At 42.4% G+C, this 24,828-nt stretch overlaps 2 protein-coding genes across 3 annotated transcripts in view; one reads left to right on the top strand and one right to left on the bottom strand.

Annotated features, from left to right (window-relative positions):
• pappa2 (pappalysin 2) overlaps positions 1–24,828 on the top strand; it is a 525,171-nt gene that overhangs the window by 491,845 nt on the left and 8,498 nt on the right. Inside the window, exon 22 of one of the 2 annotated variants that reach the window (XM_059647766.1) lies at positions 805–10,906. The exons of the other annotated variant lie outside the window; for it this stretch is intronic. Within the exon in view, the coding sequence (XP_059503749.1) occupies positions 805–909 (105 nt within the window). The 3' untranslated portion in view covers positions 910–10,906. Of the gene's footprint in view, positions 1–804; positions 10,907–24,828 lie in introns of those variants that run through there. 2 annotated transcript variants of the gene reach the window in all.
• astn1 (astrotactin 1) overlaps positions 15,871–24,828 on the bottom strand; it is a 1,971,124-nt gene continuing 1,962,166 nt past the window's right edge. Inside the window, exon 23 of the mRNA XM_048538653.2 lies at positions 15,871–23,194. Within this exon, the coding sequence (XP_048394610.1) occupies positions 22,957–23,194 (238 nt within the window). The 3' untranslated portion in view covers positions 15,871–22,956. The remainder of the gene's footprint in view (positions 23,195–24,828) is intronic.

The following is a 24,828-nucleotide window of genomic DNA, read 5'->3' on the forward strand; positions in this document are numbered from 1 at the left end:
TGGAGCAGATAGGCTAGTAGGTAGGAAGTGGGGTTGGGGTTGGTCAGTGAGATGTGGTCAGGAGTGGGAAGATCTTGAAGCTCGTCCCATTTCGAAGAAGGGTCCAGACCCGAAACGTCAGCTTTCCTGCTCCTCGCATGCTGCCTGGCCTGCTGTGTTCATGCAGCTCTACACCTTGTTAGCCCATTGTTTTCTCTATTTTTGTTAAAGAGATGTACCTCCACCTCTGCCATAGGCCATGAGAGGATCTAATGAGCTGGGCCTGCCGTTTCAGAGCTGCCCCAGTATCAGTGGAAGGCAAAGAGAAGGGGGGACTGGGCTACGGGGAAATGGTACCCTGGAGGCTCTCAGGCCCTGGCCTGGCATTTCTACATAATGAATGGAGTTATCTGGAAAAACAACTCATTTCTTGGCTGAATGTCAGGACCAACATTCACATGAGGGTGGCTAATTCTTTAATGCTTCATAATTGTATGAGCATTGTGATCGATTGTTAGTGACTGCCAATCAAACTATCTGGTTTAGAAAATGAAGGTAAAAATGTACAGTCTCATTGCTTCAGTTAGTCAACTCTTGTTCAAGACTTAAGAAAAAAATAACAATTTCCATTTTTGTTTCTGTCCCTTTTTTTCTCTGATTCAACATCTCTCTCTCTAGTAGGTTTGGAGAGAAATAAACCCTTGACAGTCTTTTGTGCTATGGATCTGTCGTGTTTCTGCTGTGCTGCAAAAGGTGACCTGCTTGACATTTTTCTGTCTTTAAATCTGACTGTGTAGAGTTCATGCTCTTTCTCCCCGGCCACAGGTCATCCCTTTTGCTGCTAACTGTGACGAACAAGATGAATGTACCTGCCGGGACCCCAAAGCTGAGGAGAACCTTCAGAAAGAACGGGAGCTAAGATTTCACTAACATGGAAGAGAGGTAGACACCATGTAATCCAGCCAGCAGCATTCTGGCCTTGGACCAGCAGTAATGCCACAAAACACACATTATTTTGTTATATTCAAGCGGAACAGAGGAACGAGAGGCAATGATTTTTGTTTGTTATCCATGAAGATCAGGATCAGGGATAGGGTCTTAACAATAGGCATGAATGACATTGATACAGCAGTTTCACTTAAGAGACCTAGAGGATAGGCAATGAAGGGATCAAACTGTGCAGTACACTGTCGACAACATGCTGCTCCAGTAACACACACATTTATGTTACTAGTCATTGTTTTGTTATCTCTTCTCCCTCAGCCACTACAACCAATTCCATCCCAGGACCTCAAAACAGTGGGAATCTATCCTTCCATCCCTCTTCCTTTCCACCTTTGAGTTTTGACTTCATCCATTACTACCAACTCTTGAGTTATTGGGAAATCAGGAGAGACCCTATCATCCTTTCCCTAAGACTTCAGCGAGTTTGTGTGAAAAGTTTTTCCATTCATCCATCATTCTTTCTCTGCATGATTGAGGTAATTGAAATTCTACCTGTCCTGCCATGTCAAAGTATCTCCGACTCTGACCAGTGCAACCCAGTGTTTGTTCTGTTCGGAGGGTTGTTTGGCCATGACTAATATTCTGACAAAGGAAATGATGCAGTCACATTCAGACTTTGAATATATCCCAATATAGGGATTCAACACTTTCCAATTCATTGTTTAGCTTTAACATTATAAAAGCAAAATGTGTGAAAGTCAGTCAAGTCAATCTTTTGATTGGGAGTGGGTAAAGGTGGAAGAGGTAGCCTGATACAACCACAAAAGACCAACCTGTTATCCTGCACTGATTCACTGAAAGAAATACCCAGTGAATCCCACTATATTTCACTTTCTCTACAGTCATGTGTATTGTCCCCTGTTCAATATATACTCGAATCTGTTTGCCATCACCTTTTCTGGGTGGGATGCTGTGACATTTGGTGCGGACTTGTTGGGCCAAAGGGCCTGTTTCCACACTGCAGGGATGCTATGATAAATGACTTTAGAAGAATTTGATCAAATTCTTCTAAGGAGAATGATTCCAGCTTCACTGGCTGAACTCACTCATCCCTGATATTCTTTCAGTGAATCTTATCTTCATCCTCTCTAAAGCCTTGACATTCTTCCTGAATTAAATTCTATAGCAGACTTCCTGAAGCTCGAACAGTGCTTTGTAAGGATTGAGCATAGCTTCCTTGCTTTTTTTAAAACTCAGTTGCCCTGTTAGTAAAGCCAAGGATTGCTTGTTTCTCTGATAAATTTCTCAACCTTTCCTGGCACCTTCAAAGATGGTGGACACACATCTCCAGGTCTCTCTGTACCCATTGCCTTTAACATTTGTACTGTTTGGTTCAAATTGCCTCTTTTTATTACTCTCAGTAGAATGTAATAAGGAAACATTTGAAGGACTAGAGGAGTATGGCTAAGGGATGAAAAACAAGAAATTCAATTAGCCGCCACAATGGGTTAACACTGTGTTTCACCTACAGTGTCTGATTCCAAATCAACCTCCAATACAGGTATATGAAGGCTGCAAATATGGCTCAGTTGGTAGTATTCAGGCTTTTGAGTCACCATGTCACTAATTCAATTCCCACTCCATGATCTGAACACAAAAATTGAAGGTTAAAACTGCAGTGTAGCACTGTCTAAGATGTCATCTTTAAGATGTCAACTCACAACCTCTATCTGCACTCTCAGGCAGGGATGGAGGATCCAAGGAAACAATCATAAAGACAGGCAGGACAGTTACCGAGGTGTCCTGACACACATTTATCCTTGAAGAAACTTTCAAAAACAGATTGTTCCATTCATTCACTTGCTGCAAATCACAACTCTTACTAAAATTATTCATTGGCTGCAAAGCACTTTGGGACATACCATGATTGTGAAAAGGGCTTTTTAAAATGTGGATCTTGGTTTCTTTTGTTTATTTATTTTTAATCTTTGATTGGCTTCTTCTGACCTAATTACGTTCTGTACAGCCATAACAAGGGCTAGTGTAAAAGTAGAGCTATCACACCATTATATTGTAGACATAGTGGAAGGAATTTTATCTTCTATCTGACAATCCAAATGAAACTGCTGGTCTCTAATTCGAGAGCTGGGCATTGACAATTATTGTGGCCATGCATTTGGATGGCAGAACTCAGTAGCCGAAAATTTGTATAAGACAGTACAATACTTATCAAAGGAATTTGATCAAACAGCACAGAATAAAGGCCATTCGGCCTCTCTTGTCTCTGATAGAACTATCCACTTACTCCCTTTCCCCCGGATCCATTGAACATTTTCCTTTTTGGAAAAGAAGTACAAGTATTCACTACATTTTTGTTATTATATTAAATTTGACTTCTTATTCCCTAAATACTCAACACCATAGGCTATTTCAAACACTATAATCTTCCTGTTCCCTCTCATCAACCTTGCACTTCAGCATCCCCAACAAGTGTGATGAATGGAAACTGGATCTTGGATTTAAGAGAATTGGAAAATATTGCTCAGTTGTGACAGTGTATTATCCTCAGGTACGAAGGCAAGTGAAAATACGAACTCTACTTTTCAGCAAATACACTAACTGCTGTTTCCTGAGTGGCTAGAGACTGCATTTACCCCAGGGACCCAGACTGCCTGCCACTCCAGTCCCAATCTGGACACAGCTCCAATCCTCTCCGTTCCCCAAGGTCAACATTCTAAATGGATCCATCCCAGCAGATCCTGACTTTACCCCCCGTTCCTCTCCAAAACCTGCCATCCTACCCCTTCCTCATAGCCATTGATGCATACATCATGTAAACAGATCCTTCGCTCCAACTCATCCTCACCATCCATACATTCTCAATCTGGCCTAGTTGCATTCACTATAATTTGGCCAGTATCATTCCAAAGCCTTCCTATTCGTATATCCATCCAGATGCCTTTTAAATGTTGTAATTGTACTAGCCTCCACCACTTCATCTGGCAGTTCATTCCACACACGCACCATCCTCTGCATGAAAAAGTTCCAACTCAGATCTGTTTTAGATCCTTCCCCTCTCACTTTAAACCTGTGCCTTCTAATTTTGGACTCTCCTATCCAGGTCCCTCTTCATTTTATAAATTTCTATAAGGTCATCTCTCAACCTTTGACACTCCAGGGAAAATAATCCTAGCCTAGTCAGACTCTCCCTAAAGCTCAAACCTTGCAATCCCAACAACATCCTTCCTATAGAAGGGTATGCAGAATTGCATGCAATTTTCCAAATTAGCCCCACCCATGTCCTGTACAGCCACAAAATGGCATCCCAATGCCGATTATGTTCTGACCAGTGAGGGAACACATTCTTCACCACCCTGTCCACCTGCACCCATAGATCTCTTTGTTCTGCAACACACTATATAAGAACCAAAAGAACTGTGGATGCTGTAAAGCAGAACAAAAACAGAAGTTGCTGGAAAAGCTCAGCAGGTCTAGCAGCATCTGAGGAAGGTTCACTGGACCGAAACGTTAACACTAAGTTAATAAGTCCTGCCTTGATTTGCCTTACCAATATACAACACCTCACATTTACATAAATTAAGCTCCATTTCCCACTCCTCCTAAATTCAACACCATTGGCCCAACTGATCAACATTCTATTATGCTCTGAAGTAACCTTCTTCACTGTCCACTACACTACCTCCTATCATTTTCATAAATGACAAAAAGTAATGGACCTGTACCGATCCCTTTGGAACACCGCTGGTCACAGTCCTCTCGTCAAAAAGCAATCCTGTCCTATCTTCAATACAATGGGTCCCTCTGCCATTTAATTTACCTCAGCAGCTGTCAAAATGCATTTGGGATCCTTGAAATGCAGCAAGCAGTTTCTAAGAAAAGAATTGTGACCTCCACACCAATCCACCTGGCTGCCACTTGCATAGATTCCTGGCCTGCACTGAGCTGCTTCATCTGGGAAGATTCCTGGATCAAGCCTCTAGAGCTCTTCCAGAGATCAGGGTCAGGAAACAGCTTCCAATTCTGATCAGGGGATCTCACTCATTAGACCTTAACATTTAAAGGCTCCGGAACACTCTACATTTCATAGAGAGTGTTGCCTTCCAGATTACTCCTTCAGATAGTAACTTGGCAATAACTTCTAGTTTAGAGCCATGAAGTGTTTTATTTTAAAACTTGATTGCAAATGAAAGGAAGACGACTTGCAGTGAATCTTAACCCAAACTTAAGACGTGTCACTCTGATGCAAGACTAGCATCACAGAAATTAAAAACTGCCATTCCTCCAACAGGTGGCCAATGTGCATGCCACAGTATATCATTTAACAAAAGTGTACATTGTTTAACTAACAATATTTTTCTCAAAGTTCACTCTCACAGAATAGCTGAGTCTGTCACACACCCATTTCCCACAGCCAACAATAATCCTGTTATCAAAACTAGATCCTGCACATCTATAAATACATCACACTGAAGTTCAAACTTACCTCTGCAGTCATAAGACACATTCACACTGTGTGCTGCTTAGGTATGTAGCTGGGTCACAGGGCAGCCAGCAATGCTAAGATAATAGAACGTGCACCAATAGTTTTATTAGCTTGCTTCATAAATCAACAGGTTCCACAGAGGCTGAGAAAATCCTGGATGCATTCACCACTATGACCTAGGAACTGTTTTAATATTTATACTGGTCTTTCTGAACAAAATAGTTCCAGTTAGGAAGATGAGTTTTGATTACCTCAATCACTTACTCTGCGGAAACACATCTGCCTCTTGAGCCCAGTTACGCTCTTAACCCCCAAGTCTCTTGTTGATAAATTATTCTCCTCCTGTTGCTTTTTGTTTCAAACTTAATTCCCTTGGTCTTTGAACACTGAACAATTTGCCTGGATCCACGTCTACTGGCAGAAGTGTCCCAGGACTCGTGGATGGGTCTTAACCCCAGCTCTGGTTAAATCAGAAGGAATGCCTGCATTTCTGCCATTACTCCTGAACACTTGACTGCCTCCTCCCCCTTCACCCCAGCTCCTATTGGCTGACACTTTCTCACAAGAGGCAATGTTTCCTTTTGTGTTTCAATATTTTCCCCTAAAGTTGGCAGTGTATGGTTCAAGACACACCAGTGCCTTGAGGAGAAAGAACTGTTCCATTTTGAAGGGTCACTGGACGCAAAACGTTGACTTTTTCTTTCCACAGATGCTGCCAGACCTGCTGAGTTTCTCCAGCTATTTATGCTTTTGTTTCCGATTTCTTGCCTCAACAGTTTTTTTTAAAAGAAGCAAAATTTTGTGCATATTATCTACTTGCATAGAAAAGGATGTGAATTCAGGCAGATTAAAGAATATTCTAATAACAATAGATGTATTATTGGATGCCAGCTAATTTAGAATGATCAAGAGGCTTATTCCATCATATCAAAGTAACAGAGCATTTCTGCAGTTGCAAGGGCGACCAGGTCTAGATGTTTGAGAGTTTACCCAACCTACATTCACTTTCAGACCGAGGTGGAACTCCTGGTCTGAATACAAGCGAATAGGTGGACTGCAGCAGCTGAAAAAGGCAACTGACCACCACCTTGGTAAAGGATCGGAAATAAATGCTGCACTTGCCATCATTGGCCAGTTCCTTGAAGAAATATTTATTTCTTTCAAAACACAAAGGTAAATAAAAAACAAAATCAAAACACAACGGTTGAAAGAAACAAGTGGCATAACAACCTGTGCCAAAATTTGATCCAGAAAGAGGTACAAGTCCTTCACACACGCGTAAACCTAAATATTACGCAAACTTCCTTTTGATAATCTTGCTTTGGTCGCAAGGATTAATATTTAATGTACAGTGTTGACAAGGTGGAAATTTGCTGTACAGACATAATGTCTGGGAGGGGGAGGGGGGTTTGGTGGTGATATTACAGGTCAACCCAGGTTGTATAAAACTGAATTCCATAGCAGTGGTGCCATGCCCACTACCGTTCATCTCCACTGGTCTTTACCCACAGCTCAGTATGTCCAAGCAGAGTGAGGGAGCCTATGAGGAAAGGAAGTAGTTCTTCTTTAGCACAGCCAAGTGTGGCAGTAGGTGGATGTGGCAGTCTCACCGTGGGTCAATTAACCAACTGATGGCTGCAAAATTGGTGCAGGATGTCCTGAGCGAGCGCAGGTGGAGTTGCTGCAAATTTTTCAGAAAAGGTTGGGTGGGGGGGTTAGAAGATTGTGGGCAGGGCCACCATCTCCATGTAAAATTCCATCCTTTGCCTACCTTTACTGTCAGCAGAGTGTGTGGCACATACTGGAGGAGTTCCAGTGCTGCAGTCCCTATCCCAAGGTACTCCATGTTAGGTATGCAGCTCCAATACCACCCACCTCCCAACGACCTAATTTGAAGTCAAAATTAAAGTAGTAAATCAGCGTCTCCTAAATTTACCGTAGAGTCATACAGCATGGAAACAGATCCTTCGGTTCAACCTGTCTATACTGACCAAGTTTCCCAAACTAAACTAGTCCCATTTGCTGGCATTTAGCGGATATTTTTTCTAAATCTTTCCTATTCGTGTGCCTATCTAAATCGCTTTTAAATGTTTTAACTACCACTTCATGTATGAGAATACAATATCATACAGGTGGAGCAAAATCCTGGAACATCGTTCCTAACAGCAATGATATTTCACCCCAAAGACTGCAACAGTTCAAGAAGGTGCCTGTCCAGCCCCACCTCCTCCAGGGCAATCAGGGATGGGCAATAATTGTTCGTCCACCCAGTGAAGGTCACATTCCATAAACAAATTTTAAAACAGCTCAGAACATACGGATGTCTTGCAATATATAGAGCACAATATTCAAGAAATCTTTGCAATGAATGCAGCAAAGACAGCCCTAAAATGAATACATTCTTGATGCCAAATAGCTTTATTATTGCCCTCAAGATTGTTAGGGAGAATAGGGAGGAGACATGGGAGGGTATGCATTGTCTTCACAGAAAGTTTATTGCAGACGCCTGGGGCGAACAGACTAACTGGGGACATAAAAGCTAATTAATGTGAACCCTCTCATTAAAAGAACGGCAAAAGAATATGACCCAGGCAACCGCAGACCCATTACCCAAGTCGCAATAACCAGGGAACAACAAGCTGTTCTAGAGAGTGAACATGAGGATTTCCTCAGTGTTAACAATGGTAATCAGTTGGCTTCAAATTAAAAGTGAAAACTCCAGCCTGAGAAACATCCTGAAATTCTTCGAGGAGCTTTCAGATTATGATTGCTTAGTCTTTGCACATGAGGATGATGGCATCATTTACTAGAGGGCAAGTGGAATACCTTCCGGGGAATCTCACCACAGTCAGCTGCCTCTGATTCCTTTGAGATTACACTGGAACTGTAATATTCCCAAATTAAAGCCAGGAACTTGGAGTATAAAGTAGTGGGGGGAGGGACTCGTGCCTGTCTAACCTTCTCCTGCTGGACAGGAATTCCAACTCACTTTTTGTCAGATGTCATTGTGGCTGTCTTTTTTTTGGAAAGAAAGACCAAACTCCACAGCATTGTGACTTCATCCACAGCCTTCCCACTCCTTCCCAATGCCCCGGTCAAGGATAGGGATCATTTTCACCAGGATGACACCAACTCAATCCCAGCATGCAGTGTTCTGTTGCCAAAAGGGGCACGATGATGACAGGAGGTCTCGAGCTAACATGGGTCATGATATTTGTGGCATTTTCTGTGACATGGACTATTTCACAGGCATATGTCCCATAGGGCTAGATAATTCATTTAGCCTTATCAAAGTATGAACAGTCACTTGCAGATATGATCGGCACACTTTCGGGCAAGGCCTTGATTTTTCAACCCGTGGACCCACCTCCCTCTATCTGTGGGTTTCAACATTATTTGATGATATTCCTGCAGTCATCGTTCTGGAACTAGCTTTCACTTCTCTTTTTAGCTCGTTGGGTTGGATTTAACCCATGTTGGACCCCTATCTCTGGAGCAGAAACCTAACTCTCTCTATTACCAGTGACATTCCCACCACACCACTGTCTTCCTCCACTTTACCACAATGGTTGTAGTTTAACAGTTTGCATAGGAATATGATGAAATTCATGCTACAAATTGATTTCAGGGAAAGCTTCGGTCCAGACGGTTGGAGGAGGAGGAGGAGAATGGGCGGAAATTATAGTCTTGTCAGTGATAAGAGAAATAAGCATATGTAAGAATCACATATTGTCTCTGGACCAATGTGTTAGTGGGTTATAGAGAATGTGTATTGTACCATGTAGCTTGCCATGGCTTCTTTGTTAGAGAGGAAGCTATAAACAGTGTGTGATAGCAAGAGGCTGCTATATAGATAAAGAGCTTTCTTGAATGAGCCCTTATTTAAAACTTGTTGAATGGTGGGGATTTGAGCTCTCTGCTTAAAAGAACAGTACAAAACCCGACTGTGACAAGTCAGAGTGATGATGATAATCTTCAGTATTATCTGCCACTTAAGAATATTGTTTAATGTTGTTCAATGGTTGCTGCTCATTTACAGACGATCTCTGTTCTAAGTAATCTACCTGTTTTGACTATTGTAATATGCATAAGACTGTGTTCAGTGTTAGCAACTCGCTCATTCAAGGAATGTAAAGTTTACGAATCACTTCATACTAACAATACAAGTAGAGCTGCTTTGTGGGTATTTTTCAGCACACAGAGAGACAAATGCATTTCTGAAGTCATGCTGGTTGTGCTTGTAACCCCCCGCCAACAAATCTCCAACAACCATCCACTGTTGGAAATATCTGCTGCCAATTCTTTCACAGTTTTAGGTGTGGGCGTCAACCTTGAGCAATTCCTTGTATCCCTCACCACTTCCTGGAGCTTCCGAGCTTTTAGCCCATCTACCTGCCAGTCTGACCACTAAGGTCCTTGAGTAGATTTTTCTGACTACTGTTGACACAGAGGAGGAACCAGAAAAAAAAGCACAAAACTCCTCAGACAAGAGGCACTCACATTCCTCCAACTTAAGTCCATGCGTCTGTACGCTCAAGGATTTCAAAGAATGAGAAGTGAGCCCCTCGGAACAGTGTATGAAACTTTCAGATCCTGAGAAGCTGTTTCCCCTTGCTGGCAAGTCTAGGACCGGGGGCCTGATCTCAGAATAAGATGCCAATCATTTCATGATAAGACAAGAAATGTCTTCACTAGGATGGTTACATTCCTCTGTGCCAAACTTTTACCCTAATCCTATCTAATCTCCACCCCTACCTTATACTATCATCCATATGCCTATCTAATAGCCACTTAAATGCCCCTAATGAGGCTGACTCCACTACCCTCTCTGGTAATGCATTCCACACCCCAACCACTCTGAGTAAAAAACTTACCTCTGACATCTAATGTGGGGAACTGTGTGGGAAAGTGAGCTGAGGTTAAAAATCAGTCATGTTTTTGTTTAATGTGGAACAGGCATGAGGGGCTGTCGCAGTCTACTCCTGCTGCTATTTATAGAATAAATAAGAAAGCTGCTCTGTTGCTGAAACTGAAAAATCAGGAACAGGTGGGCATGCGACAACCAGGATCCAGTGTTTAAATCTGCGAATTATTTGTCATTGAGGTGCCTCAGCCAGGCTTCCTCCACATGCAGCTGAGCATATCACTCACAGGCAGGTTAAACTCACATATCTTGCTGGCTGTGATGCTTTCTGTCTATAGCAAAAAACTTCATTGTTCCAGCAGACATGCAGACCTTGGATGTACAGACCTGGCTTCTCACACTGTTCAATCCTTACCTCTGTACACTTGGTATTCTGTCTGATAAACTGGAACTTAACTCACTGCTGAAATATTTCTTTAATGATCGGGAGCTAAGCCACACTGAACATGGTTTTCCTACATTTTAAACTTATTTTGTTTCTACGCTTGAGAAACTGTCTTACAATTTATTGTCTGTATAGAACTAATTCAAAAATAAAAGCTGTTATCCTCATCGCTCGATGTTTTGCTTCCCTAAAAACTTGTGATGGAGTCAGAATTGACCAGGTTGCACCCAGTCTTTGAACATATGTAAACACAACAGTCCTCCTTTCTGCAAGCCTCTCTCAAATCAGGCCATTATCCGGATGTCAGTTTTACCTAATTACTACATGAGGCTTCGAGAGACAGAGTGGCAGTGAAGCATAGTTACTCAGAGTGGTAGACAGTGGGAAGTAATACAGTGTGGAGCTGGAGGAACACAGCAGGCCAGAAAACTCTGAAGAAGGGTCCCGACCCGAAACTCAGCTTTCCTGCTCCTCTGATGCTGCCTGGCCTGCTGTGTTCCTCCAGCTCCACACTGTGTTATCTCTGACCCTAGCATCAGCACTTCTAACTACCCCTCAGACAGTGGGAAGTGGTGTTGGAATGGGATCAGTGCCAAGATCACTGGTGTTCACAAGTTACATGAACGATGGAGACTTTGGAAGCATAAAGGCAATTTCTAAATTTGTGGATGACACCACATTGGGAAGAATAGCCAACAAAGATTGCAGGAAGATTGAATCAGATAACTAAAGTAAACATGTTGATGAGGCCTCTTTTGGAGTACTGTGTACAGTTCTGTTCACCCAGTTATAGAAAGGATGTTATTAAGCTGCAGAGGGCTCAGAAAAAAATACAAGGATGTTGCCAGGAAGAGAGGATTTTAGATAGAAAAGGAGATTGGAAAGGCTGGGATCATTTTCACTGGAGTGTAGGAATTGAGGGGTGACCTTTTAGGGGTTTATAAAATCATGAAGAGTAAAGATAAAGTGAATAGCAAGGGTCTTCCCCTTAGGGTGGGGGAGTTCTAAACTAGGGGGCATATTTTTAAGATGACAGGAGAAAGTTTTAAAACATGAGGGGCAACTTCTTGACACAGAGTGGTTTGTGTTTGGAAAAGAACTGCCAGAAGAAGTGTCAGATGTAGATAGTTTCATTTCAAAAATATTTGGATATTGAAAGAATATGGGCCAAGTGCAGACAAATGGGATTAGTTTAGCTTGGGAATATGGTCAGTGTGTTGTGGTTGGACTAAAGGGTCTATTTTCACATGTATGAATACATGTCCAATGGCCAAATAGTTGGCAACTTAAGTTCAACACAGGTAAGTGTGAAATGCTGTGCATTGATAGGAACTCGAAGGAGGTCACTCATTGCTTAGAAGAGGAAAATCTAGCTAGAGGAACAGAGGGATCTCAGCGTACAAATATCAATCACTAAAATGTGCACCACTGAGGTTCTGTCGACATCTGTATGTAGCAAAACCTGGACAACATCCAATAGCAAGTAATATTCACACCACACAAGTGCCAAGCAATGACTATCTCCAACAAGAGAGAATCTAACCATTTCTTCTTTACATTCAATGGCATTAAGAGAACAGAAAACCCACTGTCATCATCTTGGGGGTTGCCATTGACCAGAAACTGAAATAGACTAGCCATTTGAGTCCTGTGACCACAACAGCACGTCAGAGGCTGGGAATTCTGTGGCAAATAACTCACCCCTAAAGCTTATCCAAAACCTACAAGGTAACATTCAGCAGTGTGATGGAATATTCCCCACTTGCCCAGGTGAGTGTAGCTCCAACGACATTCAAAAAGCTTGATGCCATCCCAGGACACTTGGTTGGTACCCTATCCATCGCCTTTAACATCTATTCCCCCTCTCTCTGATTAAATGTGTGCAGCAATATGTACGATTTGCAAGATGCACTGTGATAGCTCACCTAGATAGTGACAGCACTTTCCAAATAACCTGATCTCAACCACAGCATCACCGCCACCTGCAAATTCCTATCCAAGCCACCTAACATGGAACTACAATCATGGTTCCCTCACTGTTGCTGGTGTTCCTGGAAATCCCTACCTGAGAACATGGTGAGGATACCTACCAACATGGGATGCACTGGTCTATGGAGGCAACTCACCACCACTTCTCCAGGACAATCAAGGATGCTTACTAAGTGTTGGCCAAACCAGCGATATCTGCATCCCATGAATGACTAAAAATCTAAGTAAAACTATTAAAAGTAGGCTTTATTGCTTGCAGGACAGGATTGAAAAATGGGTACATGAAACTCAGTTATTGATGTTTGCATTCAAGCCAAATAAGTATACAATGGAGAAGGGCAGACAGAATCATGAAGAGGAAAGATAACACTCATGAACACCAATGTGGACTGCCTGGGCTGAATAATCTATCTTTTATGTAATCCTATGTATGTAACTACCTATGACAATCAAACCAAAGTGAGCAAATCTGGTACTCTCCCACTAACAGCAAGTACAATTGTTCTATATTTTTCTGTGCTTCCACAATCAAATTTGGGAATTAATCTAAAACCGCAGCTGCTGGAAGTTGGAAAAAAAAACCAAAATTGCTGGAGAAACTCAGCAGGACTGGTAGCATTTGCAGAGAAATCTCGCAGGTCCAGTGACCCTTTGTCAGAAGTCTCAGTAATTAGGAAAAGGTAGTCCACGTGCTGAAGGCAGGTTGGAGGTTTCAGGTCGGAGGATAACAGGGAACAAGTAAGCAATAGAATATGGAAAGAATCTGTTCTGTTTCCATTAGATCCACTTTGGTTTTGAACATGGACTGAAATGCAGTGTAATAGAAAACAAATTGTACATGCCAGAAAAAAAATTGCAAAGAAGACAGAAAAACACCAACAATCCAAATATTGAGCCAGACCTGGAAAAGAACAATGGTGATATTGGTGATCTAAACAGGGGTACGTCAGATGTTTGATTACATGTGAAAGGTCCATTCAGAGGTTATGGTCTCTCCCCCTCACGCTATCTGAAACGTTAACCCACTGTTTTATTTCAGTTATGGTTCAGAGCTGCTTAAACCCCTGTAATACAACGGTGGTGACTGCACTGTCAAGACTTCCTGAGAGGACAATACAGCCAATTCACAACAAATCCCCAAAATTATGTCACATACAATGATGCACTTTTGAAATGTAGGCACTATTGAAACAGACAATTCACAGGTAGAAGGGTCCCTCAAGGTGGACCCTTCCACCTGTCACTGTTACAGCAATATTGTCACTGTCATTGGTCACAGCACTATTGACTGAGAGATACATATTGGTTACGTTATGAGGAATACTTACTTTCTCAGTAATGGTGCTGGGACATCTCTCCCATCCAATTGAGAGGACAGGCCTCAGTTACCACTGTGTCAATTTAGAGAGTTCCATTGTCCTTTGATACTGCCCTGGTCAACAAACAAAAGACGGAACTATAAAAACAAGCAATTGGAAGTTATTTTGGATTTGGTATACTCTACAAACTCTCAAATATCCAAGAGGGAAGTGCGATTGCTTCCACACTCACACGTAGCTTGCATTAAGGATGAACCTGATGCACTGCGGTAGCATCTCCTGTCTGTGTCTCCGATGTGTCTTGAAAGTACTACTCTACATGGATTTGTCACTCACCAAATTTCACATCGGTGCCAGATTGCTTTCCAGCTGTTTGGAATTGTTGCCTTCAAACTTGCTGAACAGCCTCGCAGTACACCCTCAAAGCTGGGGCTTAATTCCATGTCAATACGACATTCAAAGTAATCCAAGCTTGTCTTTGTTGATCATGGGGTGGATTTCCAAGGATTTTTTTTCCTCTCTTAGTTCACGACAGTAGAATCCAGACCCGCGTGCAATGTGAAAGTTGTCATTCTAAAATCCATGTCAGAATTCCTCACGCAATTCCACCAACTCCCTCTCCCTCTCTTCCACTGCCCACCCACCAACACACATCCTTTAGCAGAAGGCAGGTATTCTGCAAAGTGCCATTCTAAGGAGCTAATTGCTCAGTAAGGCTCCATCTTTTATTGGCAATTTTAACGTTTGACAAAGCCAATGATATTCTGCACTTCTATGCCTCCACACCTTACACTGCTCTGAATGTTTTACTTAACTCACAATTGCCACTGGGCGAGGCATTGTCCATGGGGACATATCAATCACCTACATGATGGATGTACTGAAGGTCAGCTGATGGAACTCTCCAATGTGGCTGCTGATCTGAAAGAACATTTATACAGTTTAGTGTCACAGTACCTATCCATCTAGTCGCTCGTCACTGAAATAACTGTCCTGAGATTTCACCCACATTGTGCAGTACCTCCTGGGAGAATTCAAAAGATAAAAAAAACTTACTTTTATCTAATGCTACTCATGGCTGGAGATCTCAAAACATTTTACAGCCAATTCAACACTTTTTGAAGCGGAGTCGCTGTTGAAGTGTAGGACATTCAGCAGCTAATTTGTGTTTAGCACCCATTAAGAACGACGAGATAATGAGTAGATAACCTGCTTTTTGTATCAAAGCTAAGTACTGCAGATGCTGAAAATCTGAATGAAGTGAAATTGCTGGAGAAACTCAGCGGGTCTGGCAGCATCCACAGACAGGGAAACAGGGTTAACATTTCTCCCCTCTACAGTAACATCACATTGTACTTATCGCTTCAGTCTCTCCTGTGAGAGCTGGACATCAATAGTGACCACCTTCCCCATTGCAAAATGCCATTCTTCCAGGGAAGAGAAGAATCCATCTCCTCCAGTGTGAGCCAGATTTGAATCTAGGTTCCACAGTGCCACCTAGTGTCAATTAGCATTTGTATGATGAATTCGTGCTCCCTGCTAGCAAACGGTTATCAGCTCTTGTAGCACGGACTTAAGAGCATGAGCAATCTCATCATAAACAGCAGCACAGAAGGAAAAACAAACAAGTATTCCCAAGCTTTAGTTCACCATGAGCTTCTCGTTCAAGTCTCTTCATCTTAATTGCTCCAAGTTCACCATGTCACAATACTGAGTGTCGTTGAGCCCTCAGTTGAAGTTGCCGCTGGAGGTAATGCAGCATTGAGGCAAGTTGCAGCACAGCCTTAGCAACAACATGCAATAAATCAGGAACCAGGAAATCTCAGAATCAATATTTTATGTTTATCAGCCAGTGGATTCAAGGAAACAATGACCAACGTGTGCACATCACTTGATCACAGCTCTCATTTTACATCAGCACATATTACACTGCATACCTGCATTATCAAAACTCAGAACAAACAACTACATTTCATTTTAAAATGACTCTGTATCCAAACATTTACTCACGAGTTTAAAACAGCCGTTACACATTGAAGATAGTCACAACTCACCTGATCGATGAAAGCATTCACTCTGCAGCTTGCTCTAGTGCAGTGCAAATGTAATACCGAGGGATTGAAGACTAGGAGACCTCCGACTGCTTTATTGATGCACGCCTGTATGTGCATTGACATCAGCTTTAAATAGTTAACATCCTTACCAATAACAACCAGTCCTTATTAACGAAATAAGATGTTCACTGCAGAATTGCTTTGCCTTAACAAAAGTGCTGTGTTAGGGAAAAAACCCTTGGTTGATTTGAGTCTGAGGGTTAAATATGTTGAGGTTTCCTGTTGTGTGTGCTCAGTTATTTTAAACTTGCCATCTTTTTCTTCTGATGAGGAAATGCAAAAACAGATTTCGTTAGGAAGCGGGAGAGAGGAAGAAGCCTCTGAAACTATCGGACAGTAGCACGTGTGTAACATGGGTCACAGTTCTAGTATGCAAATGTCATTCTGTACCTGCTTGTTCTGTGGGCTAAAGCTGTCAATAGAATATCTGACTATTTAACAATGCAAAGGTTACACAAGAAAGTTGAGAGATCCAAGTGGGTTGTGTTGTTAAATACTAGCTGTTACTTAAAGCAGGATTTGTTTTAACAGAACACATGATAGTAAAAAGTTTTTATTTGGCTCTGCCCACTACGTTCACAAGCAGGGATCATGCAACACTCGTGTTTCCACCATATTTAACTGGAGAATTTATGAGGAGGAAACTGCATGGAGCTTTAGAATCGACCTCCTTATTTTAAACAGGAATGTCACAGAAACAACTCCTCAGAATTCTTATAGGAGACAGTTCAAAATGTGACACAGAGACAATGGTGTCTCATACAGACCAATATACCCTGGATAACAACTTTTGTTTGACTCCAAACCAACAGATAGTCAAAGAGTGCTGGCCAATGTTGCTTCTCAGAGTGCTGTTTCGCAAGGAATGCCTTATTAATCTTAAACGCACAACATTAATCTTCAAGTTAAAAGACACATGGGCTGTAAACATCAGGACTTTAGGAGAGGTCAAAGGTTTACCCCTTGAACTCAATCACTGGCTTCTTGTTTAGCTTTCCTGATTGGGGGCAATGGTTTTACTCATAAATTAGCATTTGATCTCTGTAATGCAGATCTTAAGTAACAATAACCAAGGAGAGAGCAGTAGTTCTACTGATCAAGAAAGTGTTTACAGACTTGTGGACAAGGGCCAACAGAAGCCAGGGATCAATCAAAGACACACACGCACATAAGGAAGCCAAAGCCAAGAGGTGGCTGCCAGTAGCAGGCTAACCCATTGAAGGGTGTACAGGAGAACCGAGAAGAGGGGGTGACAATGGCAGGAGTGGGTCTGGAGGGAATAGGAGGATGCTGTGAAAGGAGAATCCGGGATAGGATAAAAAAGAACAGGGATCAGAAGGAAACAAAACAAGTCAAGCTCAATGGTGTGTCCAAATGGGAAGCCTATATGCATCACAATCACCAAAATACCGAGGTAAAATGAACAATATCATGGTTACACAAAGAGGCACAGAAATCAGACATCAAATATCGGCTGACTTTGTAAATGGGGGCAGTGATGTCGGAGGCAGCAACAAAGTGACTACTTATGTATTCTGCAAAGAAGTGTTTAAGAGCAGCAAGGAAATTGTCACATTCTCAACATCCTGTTAACATTGCCATAAAGCACAGAGTGCAGTAACGCTTGGGCTTTCACGCCTATAAAACAACAATGCTCCAACAAAATGTTGCTGCTGCACAGTTGGACAGAGAAGGTTTCAATGTGGCTTATATGAGAATAGGGGGAAAGGCTGATTAAATCACTGGGCTATCTGAGCAAGTTTATAATGTGGCTACCAGTGACTTTTACAGAAACATAAGTGATTTAATGAATAAAGTGCAACAGATTACAGTTCTATACAAGTGGAAGGTCTCCTGCTCTATCCTGCATGTTGACATTTTCAGTACTGTGGCTAGCTTTGGTTTGAGGAATGCAGCATTTTAATAGGAACAGCCAGACTACCAGCTTTCACTGGTTTATCTTTTGATGGTTAATAAATTGTTAGTGGTCTGTTAACTTGTTCTAACGAAGAGCAGTGTAAAATGCTATCACGTGACACCTTTGAGTAACCATACCCTTGATAATCTTAAAAGTTGGCAATCTTGTATAAAAAAGCTTATTCTGAATAAATATTAAAACACTTAATTGTAGATCATGCACCTATCTATGTGTAAATAGACTTAATGGGAGTGAGGAATCCACTAATCTAATCTAATCTGCATGCTGAAGAATGCTTGAAGAATTGTTTCAGTATGAGAAGCCAGCGAGGATATGTTTGCAATTACAGAAGGGCAGGATGTGGAACATCACCCACTGGATTGCTGCAGCTTTTGGACAGGATAGTAGTGTTAAAGTAACAATGTCAAATGAGGTACTGAGCACGAGATTTGAAACCAGAGGTTGCTCAGAGTGCTGGATTTTTGCAGAGTTTGGAAGACTCTGCACTTCAAGATCATTGTGCCCAGTGGCACCCTCATTTCTAATGAAGCCTAGTTTTGCCGAAAGGGGTGGTCATGACATGCACAAACAGGAACCAAACTAAGAGGGTCATTTGACCTTTATGCCTTAGTCCAAACAGATTGCATTTTAGTTGTTGCGTAGGGTCCTCTGCTCTTTAAAGTTTAAAAATAAAACAGGCTGCAGCTGTCAGTGAGAGTTAAAATAATCCCTGCAAGACTGTTTCGATTGAAAGCCCATCTGTTGAAGGTCACAAAATAAAAACATAAGGGCATCTGGTCACATCCATTTTGATGAAGTTTTCGATTGACATTACCACATACAAGGTGGAGTCTCTATTATCCTGTTATCCAGAATTCTCACGCAGAACAATCAATGGATGCAGGTTTCCTCGCTCTGGGAATTGATAATTTAGTTGCCTGTCTCTCTTCCTGTCACACAGGCAGACAGACAGACAGACAGACAGACAGACACACACACACACACACACACACACACACACACACAAAACACACTCTTTTTGAATAAACCTCATCGATGGTGTTTCTGAATGGTCCTGCAATTTGCACATTCATGTAACAGGCACCCACCCTCCCCTCACCTCCCGCTGCCCCACATTCCCCTTATATGCTGGATACCAAGGGGATTTATTTCAGTTGAATTTCACAAGCTACCATTGTCTCAGCAGGGTTTTCTGAGTTCATAGACTGATTGAAAGTTCAAATATTAAAAGATTAGCTGTCTTTGATATGAAGTCCAGATAGAAATTTGTTTTTAAGAACATGTTCTTCCAATCCCTTCAGGAGATTTTAAGCCTCTGTGAATGGATTCGATGAATTTTATTAACCGTCATGCAGGAGGGTGAACTATTTTGGGTTATTAGAAGTTTAGCTTTTATTCATCCTCATGAGGTCTGCCTATGGTGGATACTGGGTGAGTGGCTACGGATAGGGCACAGTAGGGGTTGGCATTGTGTTGGCACATGGAAGGGGGCTTCAGGGAGGATACAGTGAAGGAGATGTAGTGAATGAGTATAAGATGGCTTAACAACTTCTGAAACAATTGCCATGGAGTTGCGGACAACTGAGCCGGGCCTTCGACTGACCCTGTGCTCCTTCCAGTGGCCCCACTCTGTCTCACATGTCCCAGACAGGAAGGTCTGACATTTCAGGGTAATTTTACTGGGAAAGCTTTGACCAGTCAGGAAGTCTTCTGACTCGAGCGGTCCGCCTAGTGAACAAGTTAAGGCATCACTGTAATCGTAACTCTGCTCTACCGACCCCATTTCCACAAGATGGCCCAGTCAGCACCATGTTCACCCTCTTTCAGGAGACGTGGTCAAGTGATATGATAGCCCTGCTTAATTTTTATGAATGACAGAATTTAGTACATCTCATTTCCAGCACACAAAATAAACCTGTTTCTCCTCAGTAGTCCAGTCCCTGATGGCTTTGTAATAATTTAACCAGACAGACCAGTTTATTCACTGCTGTGTCTTCAGCGGTGGTGAATCAACAGGAAGAAACACAGTTAAACTGATTAAAGGGCAGTAACTTTCCTTTTCACATGTTTGGTTAATTGCCTTTGGGATCCCGAACAGGTTGAAGGATTTCAGAGAGCAGGCAGGGAAGTAGAGTTGAAGCTGAGATGAAATCAGCCGTGATGGTATGAAATGGAGAGGAAAGCTCAAGGGGTTGAATGGCCTATTCCTGCTGTTTGTACCCCATGCTCCCCTGCCCTCTTGATACGCAGCATTCTGTTCTTTCTATTGGGATTGAGAAATTCACAAGTATTAACTGGGCCATATCGTGTGAAAACAACGTGCATCATCATATAGGGCCTTTTTCAACCCCTGGTGCAACACAGGAGTGCTCTCCAACATTTGGCACTGAGCCACACGAGGTGTTTTTTTTTAAAGACAGGTGAAATCGCAGAGCTAGATTTTAAGCAATGTCTTGAAAGGATTGAAAGGAGTTAAGAACTGAAAATTTTAGGGCCTCGTCAGGTGAAGACACAGTTGCCAACGAAGGGAGTATGAAAATTGAGAATATAGGAGTCAACAGAACGGGATGGACGATATCAGAGCATTGCTGGACCAGAGAGAAGTGGGTGGAGTGGAGCAAAGGCCATGGAAGAGCTGGAAAACAAGGACTCAATTCTTGAAGGCTGATGGATCACTTGTCTCTCTCTCTCTCTCTCTCTCTCTCTCTGTGTTTGTGTGTGTGAGAGAGAGTGTGTGTGTGTGTGTGTGTGTGTGCGCACGTGTATGCGGTGCGCACACGATGAGAATAGAAAAGCGAGGGACAGGAGACTAAAAGATTGAAGACTTGTTGGGGGCACATTGGAATCATCAATAACAAAGCTGCGGATGGGGTTTCAGCTGATGATCAGGTTGACTCCCATGGCTTGGATTTTCCTGAGAATTAGTTGGAGAATATTTCTGCTTATCTCATTCCGAGCACTGAGCACATTCAGAGACATGACAGAATTGAGAGCGAGGTGCGGCAGAGTGCCTTTTCGAGATGAGGTCTTCAAAATGCAGTCTGAAATAGGAGATAGGTGAAACCCAGGATTCACCAGAGCTAACCGAATTAGAAAAACAACCATCGCAGATGACCTTCGAGCCTAAGTTGGTTAAGAATAGCAGGAGGCTGTCCTAACAAGCGGGAGGCTGGAGGACAAGTGTTGGAAGAAGATGGTGTGATCAAGTTATGTTAAAGGCTGCAGGAACTTCAAAAAGGCTGGGGAGGAAGAGTTCACAATGGCCACACATCATGAAGGATGTAGTCTGTGGCTTTTGGAAAACAAGAGAGAGTACAGAGAAACCCAACTGAAGGTGTTTAAACACAGCACTGAGGAAAAGGTTAGCCCAGGTTTGCAGAGCTAACACATTCATGGACTTTGGAATGGAAAAGGAGATTGAATATGGAACAATATTTTGGAAAGACAGAGGAGTCAAGAAAGGAGATGGGGACGGGGTATGGTAACAGCAGATTTGAAGGAGATTGGGAGGAGACTGAGCAGTTGACAGTAGCAGATCTGAGAGTTGGGGAGGGGAAAGCATGAAGAGAAATTGTGTCGTCAGCTGTTCAGCAGAAATAGGGAAAGTTCTGGCTTGGTCAGGGAAGAGGCGAGTGGGATGGGGAGGGGTTTTTTTTCCTAAAGATGACATTTGGCCCATTGGACTGGAGGAGGTGAGGCAGCTGATCAGATTGTCTGAATCTTAGTGACAAAGCTCCTCGCATTTCTTATTGCAGTTGAGGAGGGAGAGCATTCTGAAGATTAGCTGTAGGGGTGAAAAGAAATTGAAGGTTATCTTTGTGGCCCAGGATACTGACAGAGTGGGGTCCGCATGTGTGCATGCACGCTTGTGTGCATGTGTGCACGTGCGGGTCTACGGTGGCAATGGGAAAGACAACTAGAATTACCACCAATCCGAGTACTGGATCAGAGTTTGGCTTTTCAGTAAGCTGCCTGAATATTTCCCAAAATACAAGTTGAACAACAAAAGATCAAGTATTTCAATTTACTTATAGCATGCAACATTAATTCTAAACCAAATTATAGAGGTCAGGGGGAACTAGGTTACCTCTTACTAATGGAAAGCGTCAGGTGCCATATTTAAACCTCTTGATAGATCAGGAACTATGTGCTACAGGAACTTCCTCTACAATGGAGCACGGGATGCTATAACAAGCCCTCTCTAAGGTGGATAACACAATGCTTCATTAACCCAACGCCACATAACTTCCATCATTCTAAAGGATGAAATACTGGTAACACAGACTATCCTCGAGAATGATATAAACCAGGGGAGAAATTTATCAGAATTTATCCAGAACCAACCAACGCTTGAGGTCAACTGAAAACCCAACTTCATATCGCTGACCGGGCAGCCTTGGTTTTGAGAAAGGATCCTTCTCTTAAGGACCACTGCGTGTTAAATACAACACTGCTAATCTACAACAAGTCAAATGTCTGCAGCAGAACACCGATATATGATAGATGTTTTCGCCTACAACAACCTCAGCAATGGGAATACACATTACACAAACATTATCATCACTGTCTCATTCTTCCTGCCAATCCTTCCAGCTTCCAGTGAAAGAAGTTAAAAATCAAACACAATTCTCCATGTTTGGCTGACACATCAAACGGATTCAGAGTTTTACAGCCAGACCAGAACTGAGCCTGGGGTTAACAATGATCTCTACAAAACAACTGCAGGGGGCCGAGCAACATTTCACCCAAGAGGGCTGTGTGGATGGCGTACGGAACAGCCGAAGAAAGTGGCAAGGGGGTGGGGTTGGGGGGGGCGGGGCAGTAGGTGTGGGGAATAGGCACAAAGGGCATTCCTCGGTCAGAACTCCTTATGCTCCCCATAGTCATTGTACAGCACCGTCAGGAACTGTTCCTCACAGATCTTCTTCACCTCGGTGCTCAGGTCTTGCCAGTTTATTCCTGAACGCTTCATTTCGCTGTACTGACACGAGAGGTACTTCAAGGAGATTCGCCGCAGGATGATCTTGGGCTCTCGCAGTAGACTCCTGCACCAGCTGCTGAGCTCCTCCAATTTGGATAGGATCAGGCCAGCTTTCCTATAGGCGAAGAAAAAAATTAAAAAGCAGGGCCTTGAAGGTAATAACATCTGGATCAGTATCTGAGAACCAGGCGAGGCAAACAGGAAAGGTTAGAGAGAGACACACAGAAGTAGACAGTGAGATAAGGAAGTCAGGAAAAATAAAGAGGGAGGCAACAAGAAATAAGAGAGGGGAGGAGAGTGTGGGAGAAAGGCTATAAAAGGAAAGAAGGCAATAAGGGGGATAAATGAATGATAAAGAAACAGAGCAGAAGGGGATAGTATGAGATGGATAGAGGAATGGGAGAAGATGGATGAAGCAGAGAAGAGAATGAGGCAACAGTGGCAAGGAGAGATGAGGGGAAGGTGGCAGGTAGAAGAAACAGTTGGACAGTAAAAGAGTGGGAGCAAGAGAAATAAAGTAGTGAAGACAGAACGAGGAGATGAAGAAGAGGGGGAGTAGTGAGAGGGAGGGATTAGAAGTATGACAGAGAGAAATGAGAGGTTATTTTTAAAAGTTTTTTTGGGTTAACTTTCAGTTACATACACAGATTAGGAATTTACAGCAAACAGTGAAGAAAGGGCTTAAATACAGATAGAAATTCAACAAAATATGATTAAGTTCAAACATAGAAGTTAAAGAAACAACTACGGCGTAAGTAACAATGGCAGGGTTCACTTGTTCTAAGATTGACAAATGAGATATAGAAAATAAATTACGTATTTCAGCATTCATTAACATTGGGATCATTAACATAACTGAGTATCACATTCAATGGAATATAAAAGGATGGTACAATGACTTGGTCAGATTTGGCTCGAGAATAATACTCTGTCTGTGAAGCCAAAGGTCATGGGCTCAGTCCCACTCCAGAAACACAAGTAAATAATATGTGCCGAAATGCTGGTGTTGTGTGGGGGCAGAAGCTATAACGTTGCAGGTCCCATCTTTCAGGTGAGTCATGAAGTCAAGATTTACAATGACACAGAGTTTTGGTACAGGTTGTATACAATAAGGTTCAGAGCAAACTGAATAGAAAGCAATGTTATCCTAAGGGCTGTGCACACATGCATATATGTGTATGTGTGGTGGGTGGGTGTTGGTTAAAACCAGCAGTTCTCGTCCACATTGGAACAATCAATATGCGTAGGATCAGGAAGGAGGTTCTGCTGAAGAAAAAAATTAAAAAGCAGGGCCTTGAAGGTAATAACATCTGGATCAGTATCTGAGAACCATGCAGAGGAACAGACAGACCAGGAGTATTAACACATGGCTGCAGGGCTGGCACCAGTTCTGGGACAAGAACAGGCTGTACCGATTGTTATGATGGTAACATGAGCAAGTCAGGTCCTACAGTGAAACCTGGCTTGAGAGACAGTAACTATTATTTTTGCAACTTGCTTACTGTGATGGGCAATCACTGAACACGTTCACCAAAGGCTGTGAATATACCTCTCACAGCAGAACATTAATGTTTCATTAACACAACAGGAAATCGATTGTATTTTACTTGTTGCACTTCAGATTGCACAAAATTGGATTCACACTTCCTTATTAGTTTATAAATAAAGACACAAGCACTGCTGCTGCAGGCTGCATACTTATACCTGTACATTAACTAAATGTCCTAAGGAGGACATTTCACAGGAGTG

Source organism: Stegostoma tigrinum, chromosome 8 (genome assembly GCF_030684315.1).
Source record: "Stegostoma tigrinum isolate sSteTig4 chromosome 8, sSteTig4.hap1, whole genome shotgun sequence".
Lineage (NCBI taxonomy): Eukaryota > Metazoa > Chordata > Chondrichthyes > Orectolobiformes > Stegostomatidae > Stegostoma > Stegostoma tigrinum.